We start from the raw sequence: 12363 nt of genomic DNA on the forward strand, positions 1-12363 counted from the left end.
TGGCCTAGGGCGAAGTGAGGGGTCACAGCGTCCTTAGCGCGTCAGGAATCACCAAGGAAGGCGGCGGGTGGCGACCGAGCCAGCCATCCCCCGAGCCCCCGGGTCGAGCGTGTCGGACCGGTGGCCGGGTTCAGGAGAATAGTACTGCAAAAAAGTAGGAGACACAATAACTTGGTCGGCAAAAGGCAGCCCCCGAGCGTCATTCGGGGACTCCGTAGTTTCATGCGTGTACAAAAGGCAGCGATACATACATTCGTACGGCTAACTGTAAAACAGGCGGAGGAGTTCTGCATTCCACGGCCGGGTTGTTTCTTTGCCGGCGGTTTCTCTCTTGCGCTTGTTTGATTTGCGTGCGTCGATGAGATAGTAGGTGTTGCGATCGCATAAGGCCCGACTGATTATGAACGGGCCCTCCCATGGAGAGGACAGCTTGTGCTGGCCGGCTTGCTCTTGGACGAGTCGGAGGACAAGGTCGCCCTCGCGGAATGCGATGGGCTTGATCTTCTTGCTGTGGTAGTGCCTCAGGCCTTGCTGGTAGATGGCTGAACGGCTGAGCGCCAGAAGGCGGGCTTCTTCGAGTAGGTCGACACCGTCTTCGCGGGCTTCTTTGGCTTCGGCTTCAGTGTACATCACGACACGCGGCGAGTCAAACTCGATGTCGGTCGGGATGATGGCTTCGGCTCCCTAGACGAGGAAGAACAGGGTGAACCCGGTCGACCGGTTTGGCATGGTTTGTAGACTCCAGAGGAGGGTCGGCAACTCGTCAAGCCAGCTGCCGAGTGAGCGGATGAGCGGCTCGACGAGCCGTGGCTTGATGTCAGACAGAATGAGGCCGTTGGCCCGCTCGACCTGCCCATTGGACTACGAGTGCGCAACAGAGGCCAGGTCGAGGCGGATGCCGTAGACGGAGCAGTATTGCGCAAGCGCGCCTTTGGCGAAGTTGGTGTTGTTGTCCGTGATGATGTTGTTCGGCATGCCATAGTGTACCGCGATGTCTTTGATGAACCGGACAGCTATTGGCCCATCCAGCTTTTTGATTGGTCACGCTTCAATCCACTTGGTCAATTTGTCCACCGCCACCAGCAAATGTGTCATGCCGCCTCGGCCAGTTTTGAAGGGTCCCACCATGTTGAGTCCCCAGACAGCAAAGGGCCAGGCGATCGAGATGGTGCGGAGTGCTGACGCCGGCTGGTGGCTACACTTGCTGAAGTGCTGGCATCCCTCACACTTGAGAACGAGTGACTCAGTGTCTTGGAGGGCCATAGGCCAGTAGAAACCATGGCGGAAAGCCTTGGCCACCAGGGACCGCGACGCGGCGTGGTGCCCGCATTCGCCCTGGTGTATGTCGAGGAGGATGTCGATGCCTTGGTCCTGCTCGACGCAGCTGGAACACGCCGGTGGGGTTATGTTTGATGAGCTCGTTGTTGATGGTGCTGTAGGCGGTCGCAGGTGTTGCACCTGCCGGGCCTCGGTCTTGTCCATGGGGAGGACGTCGTTTTCCAGGAACTCTGAGATGGGCAGGGCCCATGATGGGGCCACCACTATGGCAAAGACGGCCACCAGGGTGGGTTCCGGGTTGGCAGCCCCCGAGCCGAGCTGAGCAGCCCTAGGGTCGGGGATGGCAATGGCCAGGTCAAGGGCGTTGGTCGCTGGGTTGGCGGCTTCAGTCTCTGGGCTGAGTTCGGCAGCCCCCGGGCCGGGTTGCAGCGCGGCCGGGTCGTCCGGGACGTGGATGGACTCGGAGTCAGGAGACGGCTTGATGGACGGCTTGCGCAGGTGCTCGAGGGAGATGCCGGATGGGATGGACTACCGGGACGAGGCGATCTTGGCGAGCGTGTCGGCTGCCTCATTCTCCACACGCGGGACGTGGAGAAACTCGCAGCCCTCGAAGGATCTGGACGAGAAAGCGATAGCTTGCCTTGTTGGAGTCGTGGGCGTCCCACTCGCCGGAGCACTGTTGAACCACCAGGTCCGTGTCATCGTAGCACAGGATGCGCTGGATGTCGAGTTCCTTGGCAAGCCGGAGGCCGTGCACAAGGGCTTTGTAATCGGCGACATTGTTGGAGGTGGCGAAGTGGATCTGGCGTGCATAGCAAGGTCGGTCGCCCTTTGGTGACGACAACACGATGCCGGCCCCTAGGCCAAGTCGCATCTTGGAGCCGTCAAAGTGCATGCGCCAGTGCGTCGAGTTCGGAGGCGGCGGCAGGTACTGAGTCTCGGTCCAGTCGACGAGGAAGTCGACCAAGGCCTGAGACTTGATCGTGGCACGGGGCTCATAGAGGATGGTGTGGCCGGCTAGCTCGAGCGCCCACTTGGCGACCCGGCCAGAGGCGTCCCAGCACCCGATGATCTCGTCGAGGGGGGTCGTGCTGACCACGGTGATGACATGCTCTTGGAAGTATTGTTTCGGCTTCTTGGCAGTGAAGTACACGCCGTAACACATCTTCTGGTAGTGCGGGTAGTTCTGCTTGGAGGCGGAGAGCACCTCGCTCAGGTAGAAGACTGGGCGCTGGACGGCTTGGACCTTACCCTTCTCTGGTCTCTCGACCACCAGCACCGTGTTGAACGACCATGAGGTCACGGCAATATAGAGCAATAGCGGCTCCTTCTCGGCCGGCGCGACCAGGACTGGTGCGGTGGAGAGCATGCGCTTGAGGTCTTGGAAGGCCTCGTTCGCCTGGTCGTTCCATTCAAACAGCGTCGTCTTCTTCATCAGTTGGTACAGGGGCAGGGCCCTCTCGTCCAGCCGGCTGAGAAACCGGCTAACCGAGGCCAAGTAGCCGGTGAATTTCTGGACATCGCGTAGCCGAGCCGGCTTGCACATGCGATCGATGGCCTTGATCTTCTCCAGGTTTGCCTCAATGCCGTGCTTCGAGACAAGGAAACTGAGTAGCTTTCTGGTCGGGACGCCGAAAACGCATTTCTCCGGGTTGAGCTTGACCTTGTACTCGCGCAAGTTGGCGAATGTTTCCTTGAAATTGTCGAGGAGCGTGAGGTGCTGCTTGGTCTTCACCATGATGTCGTACACGTAGACGTGGATGTTGCGGCCGAGTTGCGGCAGCAAGCATTTCTGCATTCAGCGCTGGAAGGTGGCACCGGCGTTCTTTAAGCCGAACAACATGGTGATGTAGCAATACGCCCCAAAGGGCGTGATGAAGGACATCTTCAGGGCGTCGGCCGGGTCCAGCTTGATCTGGTGGTAGCCGGAGTAAGCATCCGGGAAGGACAGGAGCTCGCACCCGGCGGTCGAGTCAATGACTTGGTCGATCCGCGGGAGGGTGAACAAATCCTTGGGACAGGTCTTGTTCAGGCTAGTGTAGTCGATACACATGCGCCAGGTCTTGTTTTTCTTCAGGGCGAGGACTGGGTTGGCCAGCCACTCGGGATGGAACACTTCCATGATGAAGCCGGCCGCCAAAAGCTTGGCGACCTCTTCACCGATTGTTCTTCTCTTCTCTTCAGAGAAACGTCGCAGGGGTTGACGAACAGGCTTGGCATCCTTGCGGATGTGGAGTTTGTGCTCGGCGTACTTCTTCGGGATACCTGGCATGTCCTTGGGGGTCCATGCAAAAATATCCCGATTCTCATGGAGGAAGTCAACGAGCTCGCCTTCCTATTTGCTGTCTAGGCGGGCGCCTACAAGAACGTACTTGCTGCAGCTGGGGTCTTCCGGGTTCAGCTTCACTTTCTTGGTCTCCCTGGAGGGCTTGAAGGCGCCCTCGTCAGTCGGCTCCTCGATGGGGATCGGCGTGGCTAATGCCTCACCGGCCAGGGCGATGATCCGGTCGAGCTAGTGCCACTCCTCGGCTATGACCAGCGACTCGACCAGCTTGGCGCCGTCTCGGGCGCACTCCAGGGACTTGCGGTAGTCGCCAGTGACGGTGATGAGGCCCTTCGGACCGGCATCTTCATCTTCAGGTACGCGTAGTGGGGGACCGCCATGAATTTGGTGAGCGCGGGTCGGCCTAGCAACGCGTGGTACGTGCTGGACAAGTCTACGACCTCGAACCAGATTGGTTCGCGCCGGAAATGGATGTTGTCGTCGAACAGGACGTCGAGCCGGACCTGGCCAATGGGAGAGCAGGAGAGGCCGGGAACGATGCCGTGGAAGGTCGTCCAGGTCGACTCCAGGTCCTTGGCCTAGAGGCCGAGCTTGGTCATGGTGTCGCGGTAGAGAATGTTGATGTTGTTGCCGCCATCGATGAGGACTTGGGAGAACTTGCACGTGCGCCGCGCGACAATGGTGGGGTTGAGGACAAGGGCGAACCGCCCGGATTTGGCATGACGGTTGGGTGGTCCTCCCGTGACCAGGTGACCGGGCGGTCCCACCAATGCATGTATTCCGGCTTGGCCGGGACGACAGTGTTCACCTCCTGGCGGTGGAGACGTTCGCTCCGCTTGTCATCGCCGAGGCTGGTGAAGACGACGTAGGATGCGTTCTAGTCCGGGTAGGCATCGCCGCGCATCGCATCGCCGGCTAGAGGCAGAGGCGGCTGACTCGCGCCTGGAGCCGGAGCCAGAGGGGGCGGGACGTCTCCTCGCATGATCCGCTTGGTGATGCCGCATTGCCGAAGAGTGTACCTAGACGGTCTTGCACCGCTGTGGTGCTTGCAGGGAGCATCGAGCATCTCTTCGAAGCTCGTGGCGGGCTTCCACGCCGTCTTGCCGGTCTGCCGGCGTTTAGCTGCCGGGTCCGCCGCAGGCTTGACGGCCGCGACGAGCCGGTTGCTGTAGCACTGGGCCGGTTGGTTGACCTTGCGCTTGTGATTCTGCTGGTTGCTTTCGTCGGCCGGCTTCGGAGGGGGAACCGGCTTTGCTTTACCGGCTTCATCCAGCGCTACCTGGATCTTCATGGCGGAGTCGGCGTTGGCATACTTATCCACCGTCACCATGAGCGCGGCCATGGTGACCGGCTTGGAGCGCAAGATCTTGTGCTTGAGGAGGGTGTTGTCTCGGCACCCGTTGATGAAGTACTGGATAGCTTGAACCTCGTGGACACCCTCGCAACTGTTCCAGAGCTTGGTCCAGCGTGCGAGGTATTCGCTGCCGGTTTCCATCGGCCCCTTCACGCACATGGCGAGCTGGCTGGGGCGACCAGGTCGCTTGTAGGTTCCCGTGAACTTGCGGATGAAGGCCTGCTCGAAGTCAACCCACGTGTTGACGTTGCCCACCGGTAGGCTGTTCAACTAGGTGCGGGTCGACCCTTGGAGCATGAGCGGTGCGTAGCGCACGGCGAGTCGGTGGTTGCCACCGGTGATGCCGATGGTGGTGGTGTAGTCGGTGAGCCAGTCTTCTGGCTTCACAGTTCCGTTGTACTTGGGGGTGTCGCGGGGAAGCATGAACCCTTTCGGAAAGGGCTCCTCCCGGATGCGTGGGCCGAAGCATGCCGGCCCTACAGCGTCGCTCTCCTTCACCTCCAGGGAGAAGGCGAGCCGGTCGAGGCGGTGGCGAGCGTCGGTGTCGTCGATGGCGTGTGCGCCGAGTCGGCTAGCGATCGGGCCATGAGGGGCCGAGTTGACTGGGGCCGGACGCCGGCCAGGCTGGCTGGGTCTAGGTTGACCTTCCAGGGCCGGCTCGGCGCCTAAACCGCCAGCAGCTGTCGGGGCCGGATCGCACCGAGTCCGGGTTCGGTCGGAGTCCGCCTCGCCGGGTGGCGAGGACGCCGTGTGTTGATGATCACCGGGTCCAGCAACGCGAGCAGAGCCTAAGCCGGTCGGCTGGGCAAGCTGGTTGAGGCAGTCTTGCTGCGAGTTGGCTGCATCGAGGAGATCGTGCATCCGCTTGATGCGCTCCTTCAGTTCCTCGCCTGTGAGCTGATCTAGACCGACCGCGGTCGCCTGGGCAGCACGCATGTTCTTCATCGGGGTCTCATAGACAGTCGGGATGGCGCCGAGGGCGCGGCCGATCTCTCCGCACCGGGCTCGCACGTTGGTGACCCGGCTCGGCTTGGCCGCGGCAGGCGTGAAGCCGTAGGCGGCATTGCGCTCCAGCTGAGCGGAATTCAGACGATGCTTCGTGGCGGCGAGCGTCTCGATCTAGTCCAGCATCTGCTCGCGCCTTTCCTCGAGCTGGGCTTGGGCCTCAGCGACGTTGGATGCATCGATGTCGGTGTCGATGGGGACGCGGGGGCTCTGGATCGCAGCGCGCAATGGGTTGGACGAGGCCGCCCGCTCCGCTGCGGCCTTGGCTTCGGCAGCCTTCCTCGCCGCACTCGACGTGGAGGAGGCATCAGTGCCGATGACGAAAACCTCCACGTGGACGTCCATTGCCCCGGGGGAGTCGGAGTAGCTAAGCACCTCGCTGGGGTACTCATTGGTCGCGGGTGCATCGGAGATGCGCAGTGCGGCGAAGGAGGCGGCGAGTGCATCGACGATGTCGTCCACCAGCATGACGGGCTCGTCGGAGTCGGAGTGGAGCCCCGTCTGAAGCGTGCTCCCGGACAGCTCCTAGAGCTGCCCCACGGTGGGCGCACGGCAGATGCCATGGGATGGCTAAAGAGAGGAGGAGGCTCGAGGGCGCTGGTGGGCTCCAGAGGCGAGGTTGGCATGAGCGAGCGCGGGATGCAAGACATACCCAGGTTCGGGGCTCTCAGGAGAGATAATACCCCTAGTCCTGCCGAGTGTGGTTGATATGTGATAATACAAGGTTGCTCCTGGAGCTGTATGGAGGAAGAAGGAAGACTGGCCAAGGCTTAGGCTGCTCCTTCTTCCAGGGTGAGTTCTACTGTTTGGTGGCTAGTTCCTGTGTGCTTACTGCCTCTCTCTGCTTGCCCGTATGCGTGAGGGCTCCTGGGGGTTTTATAGGTCAACACCCTAGGGGTACAGTGGTAGTGCTACATGACTGTAGGGCCAGGTAGTCAGCGCCTGGGGACCCGGGGCTGGGTCCCGCCGGGGGCTTGTGGTTCGCCGGGTTCCCCTAGGTGCGGGCCCCGCGTGCCTAGGGGTACTGTGCGCTGTCTTGTCAATCGTCAAGGAGTGGCCGAGTCGAGTCGGGTACAGTGCGCTCCGCCAGGTCGCCGCTTGTTGGCGTTAGTGGTGACGGTGGGAGCAATGTCGCCACGTCGGCCCTGGTCGGCGGGTAGGTGAGGGGCATTGTTGCCATGCTCCGGCTGACCAGAGGCATGGGCAGGGCACTATTGCCTCGGTCATTTGGTAGATGAAGACTCATCCCACCGTACGGCTTGGATGGGACGGGAGCTGACCCATGGCTGGATTGAGGGACACGCCAAGGGCTGAGCTTGCTTGTCGGGGAAGTCTTGGTGTACCGGGTTCGGTCGTCTTGTGTTGGTTGTTGAGGCCGAGTCGAGGGGCTTGGACGGGTTGAGGGGCCTGGCCGGATCGAGCGACCTGGCCAAGCGCGGGCCGGCTTGAGGGGCGATGCTGGCCCCGTTGTTTTTGAAAAGGATCCGGGTTCCATTGCCTGCCCGGGGTTCATCCCCCCGACAAGTTCAGTTAATGGCATCTTTAAACCAGACTCTCTGTATCATGGTGTCCGGACCACTTTTGTCATCCAACGGGGACCCCTAAACGGAACGTCTGAGGACCAATCCGCATGTCTATTCTCTCAAATCGGAAGCAACCTGGGGGTGGGGGCAGCATGCAGTGGTCTGCTTGGCCCACCGTCAGTTGGACCATATGTCCTCACGGCCCATGTAGGGCAGCATGCAGTGGTTTGCTTTTTTTTAAATAAAACAAAACTTTATTCATTAGAAATAACCAATACATCGTTTGTGAGGATGAGTACAATTTCATTGATAGGCTCCTCGAACCAATCTGAAGTTGAAGAAAATCTAGCTAATCTAGCAAGTTCATGTGCTACTCTATTTGCCTCTCTATTACAATGTTCGAATCTAGTCATGATAAAATCACATGCGTAGTGGAAGCAGTCATTGAAAATTGCCGTTGCCACACCCGTTGACTGTCCTCCATCCTGCATGGTCTCAATCACCTCTAGATTATCTGAGTTGATGATTAGGCGATTGCACCCTGCCCTTTGCGCTAGTGTTAGTCCAAATTTGAGGGCTAAAGCTTCTACCATCAGAACATCCGCGCAATGGTCAATCTTTCCATTTCCTCCTGCAATAAACCTACCTTTGTCGTCTCGCAAAACTGCCCCCATTGTACCCTTCAGCATGTCATGGTCAAAAGAGGCGTCAACATTGAGTTTCACTAAACCCCTAGGGGGACAATGCCAAGCCCCCTTTTTCATGGATGCCTTTGAAGATGATGCATTTACAAAATTGTATGTAAGGGCTAGGATCCCCATTGATATCTGAGTTGCATTCTGAGTTGTTTCCTTGTGCACTAATTTCCTTCTCTCCCACCATAGATACCAAGCTGAAATAGCTATCATTTCTCGTACATTTTGGTACCCCATAATATGCAAATCTTGATCTGGAAGAACTAAAAGGTATTCCAGTATCGCCTCTCTAGCACGATCAACCTCACAAGCTCTATCAATAATCTCATCTATTCCTAGCCTCTTCCAAACCTCCTTTGCTTTAGTACATAAGAAAAGCATCGATGTGCTTTGTGTCTTCTACACCCTGAGAGCAAGTAGGACAAAGAGGCGAGACCTTCATGTGTCTATTAGCAAGAGTTGCCCGGCATGGGAGAGTGCCATGTAACGTACGCCATATAAAAATTTTGACTTTTGCCGGACAGGATAAAATTTTGAATTTTGACTTTTGCATGCAGTGGTCTGCTTTGCCCACTTTCAGTTGGACCACATGTCCTCTCAACCCATGTGCTTTGTCCTCTACGCCCGCCTGGCCCACCTCTAACGTCCAGATTTGATGCCTATTTAAGGGGCATGGTTGGATGACCGACTCTCGTATACTGTGAGCGGACGCGCCCGGACGCGGTCCATGGACGGATAGTGTGTCTGTTTTAAAGGGTAGCGTTCGAGATGACCTAAATATGCCTTTACCTCTACTTTTTCATACCAATTCTTCTAGTTGACTATCTCTAGCGATGTTTTTTTTAACGGAGGCAAAAACTTTGCCTCGTCTCATTAATAAAGAAGGGGAAAATTTTCCTCCAGTTTGACTATTTCTAGCAATGTAATTTGTACCTACGGTTGACACGCACGACCGATCTACGGAGAGGGTTGTGGATGCGGCCATCTGCATCTCCTCTAGGTGTGTGTTGTGTACACGTCCATAATATCCATCCATGCCGTTAGGTTACCAGCAATGGCACAATTGCCAAATCTCAGAGAGGCGGAAGGAGCCCGCGTCTCCGACGCAACCCGGCAATGGCGGAAACGGCTGCCAACACGCGTGCGACATGCGCAGCACCGAGGTCAGCGGAGGCGAGCGAGACGTTGCGTCCCGCCATGGACAACCCAGCCCAGAAGCTTATAAATGGCGGCCTCCATGCAGTGGAACTCCTCGGAGCTAGCTCGTGGGCCGGCAATGAAGAAGCTGCGGTCCTCCGCGGCGTCGTCGTCGCAGGGCGCGGTCCCGGAGCGGTTCCTCATGCGGCTGACAGCGGCGTCCCCGACGCTGGTGTCGCTGCCCGTCATCGACCTCTCCGGCGGCCGCGACGAGGTCCGCCGGGCCGTGCTCCACGCCGGCAAGGAGCTCGGCTTCTTCCAGGTACGTAGTACGTACGTGCATTTATCCGGCCAGAAGCTGCTGCCCCTTTTTACCGCGGTTCAAAAGGCTGATGATATTATTAGTGCCCTTTTGCAGGTAATTCATCCACGGTTGACAACACGTACACAAGGCTAATATAGAGTTTGCACTCCCTGCAATTAACGAAGCTAATGGTTTTATTAAAGGAAAATCATGCACAAATAGCAATACGACTATACCCAGAGTTGATATGATAATCATAGACGGTTAATTGGAGGTCACCCGCTAAAAATGAATGTCAGACATCAGTGAATGTCAGATTTTTAGACGTGGCAAATCAAACATTTCTCATGGAAAATTGTATTTGTCAGGATGGCAAGTTTAGTTCACGAGCATGGCAAACCCGCCTCAGTTCTTATTTTAGTCTGAAAGTTGCCGTGCTTGCAAACTAAATTTGTCATCCTCGCGCCAACATAAATTGCCATGAAGAACGTTTAATTTGTCATGCTAAAAAATCTGACGTCAGACTTTAGCATTTCTGAAAAAAATTAATTAGTGGCCTTTTTAACTTAGGTTTTCTTCCATTTATTATCTCTCCTAAGATCGCATAATACTAGGGTAGAATATTTTGGCACTGTACCAGTATCTCCTTTCTTTCTTTGTTTCTTTATTTGGCAAAGAGACATGGGACCATATCAAGTATGAACATACATATATATAATTTTTATTCCTAAAAAGATCAAGTTCTTATTTGTTGCTAAAGTTAAGTTTCTTATACGTTCCTCTAGCATGTGAACTTTCTGTAAATTATACAGACATCTCATAAAACAACTTTTACGGAACGTTTAATAGGGGACTGATAGGGGAGCTCTTGGAGTTGCTCTCAGAGCTTACCGACACTAATGTGATCGAGAAGCATAGTATCATAATGTTTGTTATATGTAGTATGAAGTAAAATTGTGTTCTAGTAATCAATGATTGAACCAGAAAGATCATGCAAACTCTCGTTTATAGCAAGCAACCAAAACTTGTCATAGTTAAAATTCGTATGGTCATTTTTTTTGAGTTCTTATGGACAAATTTGCCCTCATGAATGGACGACGGCTTGGATCAAATGCTACTTATACTCCGTAAGAGGAAAGCGAGAGCGAATTAAATGCAAGGATCAAATTATCTTCTTTTTTTTACTATAAACAGTAGGGTAAAAACAGGATCAAATTATCTTGAACAAATTCAACAATATTATGACACGAAACTTTGAATCTATTTGAGTTTAGTAAGCGAATGAATATGCTGAATGTGTAGGTGATCAACCATGGCATGCCAGAGCGAACAATGAGGGAGATGGAGATGGCGTGCAGCGACTTCTTCCGCCTCCCAACAACGGACAAGGCAACATTGTACTCAGAGGACAGCGAGCAGACCAACCGGCTCTTATCGAGCACCATGTACAGGTCCGCCGCTAGTGAGAGCTACGCGTGCCATTGCCTCCATCTCGCATGCCACCCCGTCGAGCGCACCAAGCCCTCCTGGCCCGAAAAGCCTGTCAGACTCCGCCCGGCCCTTGAGGACTTCATTATCCCTGCTCGCAGCATTGCGATGGAACTCCTCCGTCTCCTCTGTGAGGGCATCGGGCTCCAGCCGGACTACTTCGAGGGCGGCCTCACCGGCGGTGATGTGATCATCAACGCGAACCGCTACCCGCCATGCGCGGACCCGAACCTTACCCTCGGTCTGCCGCCACACTGTGACTGGAACCTCATCACCGTGCTACTCCAACCCGGGTACGTGTGTGGTTTGCAGGTGTTGTACAATGGTGACTGGATCGACGTCGATCCCATACCGGGAGCGCTGGTCATCAACTTCGGCCACCAATTGGAGATCGCCACCAACGGGGTGCTCCGGAGCATCGAGCATCGGACCGTGCCCAACATCGTCGTGGGGAGGACGACGGTGGCTGCTTTAATCATGCCGACCATGGACTGTGTGGTGGGGCCTGCCAAGGAGCTCGTCGTCGAGGGCAGGTCGGCGAGGTACCGGAGGGTCGCGTTCCGCGACTTCATGCACATCTACAATACGGTCGGCGCATGCAAAGAGAGTGTGGAGGAGGCCTTAAAGATCTGACCATATCAACCATCATCATGGTTCATGGGTATGGATACTACTAATACAAGAAGAAGAGGACATCAACCAAAAGCAACGTCATTGTGGTGATACGATAATGTACTTACTATGCGTGTGTACCATGACATGAAGTCATGAAATGTGTGTACTCTATGTTTCTGTTTGAATCCAAACTGGTAAGAAACAATTCAGGTGGGATATACATACATATGTACATACTAGTAAAAGGCACGTGCCATACACGTACATAATTGAAGAAATGTGAATTCACACCGTGATTTTTTTGTACTTACTCGCTTACTCCCTTTTCCTGGAGAAATGGAACTTTGGTGTTCTTGTTAAGGAAGGAGCCCGCCTGTTTTGACAGGTTTATAAACTGGCGACACATCATGATTCTAAATCATAAAATAACTATGACTACTTTCCCATATCAAGAAAACTTATATTTCAAGCTAGTAAATAGGGCTAGCCATGTTATGGTTCAAAGAAAATGTTAATTTCTGCTTAAGACCTTGGTAGAGCTTATATGCACACCTTGTTTCATATTTGTGGAAAGAACTAGATTTTGCCATCTGATACCTCTGACTACAAGTATTGTTACAAGTCCAGCTAGCCATGTGCACAATTATTCCAGGAGTTGTTATAATTAGAAAAAAGTCCAT

The 12363-nt window shown here is 55.2% G+C and overlaps 1 protein-coding gene across 1 annotated transcript; it reads left to right on the plus strand.

Moving 5' to 3' along the window:
• The first annotated feature begins 9399 nt into the window (after nucleotides 1-9399).
• Nucleotides 9400-11971, plus strand: LOC123133299 (2'-deoxymugineic-acid 2'-dioxygenase). The gene is made up of 2 exons (XM_044552807.1): nucleotides 9400-9598; nucleotides 10883-11971. The coding sequence occupies exons 1-2, from the start codon at nucleotides 9416-9418 to the stop codon at nucleotides 11699-11701; spliced, it is 1002 nt and encodes a 333-aa protein (XP_044408742.1). The 5' UTR covers nucleotides 9400-9415; the 3' UTR covers nucleotides 11702-11971.
• The last annotated feature ends 392 nt before the right edge of the window (nucleotides 11972-12363 follow it).

Source organism: Triticum aestivum, chromosome 6B, assembly GCF_018294505.1.
Source record: "Triticum aestivum cultivar Chinese Spring chromosome 6B, IWGSC CS RefSeq v2.1, whole genome shotgun sequence".
Classification (NCBI taxonomy): domain Eukaryota; kingdom Viridiplantae; phylum Streptophyta; class Magnoliopsida; order Poales; family Poaceae; genus Triticum; species Triticum aestivum.

Bases quoted from the DNA above. Each gene is read 5' to 3' on its own strand.
- LOC123133299 (XM_044552807.1), top strand. From the start codon at position 9,416: ATGAAGAAGCTGCGGTCCTCCGCGGCGTCGTCGTCGCAGGGCGCGGTC. The intron at 9,599-10,882 runs GTACGTAGTACG...CTGAATGTGTAG, and splicing joins AGGAGCTCGGCTTCTTCCAG to GTGATCAACCATGGCATGCC.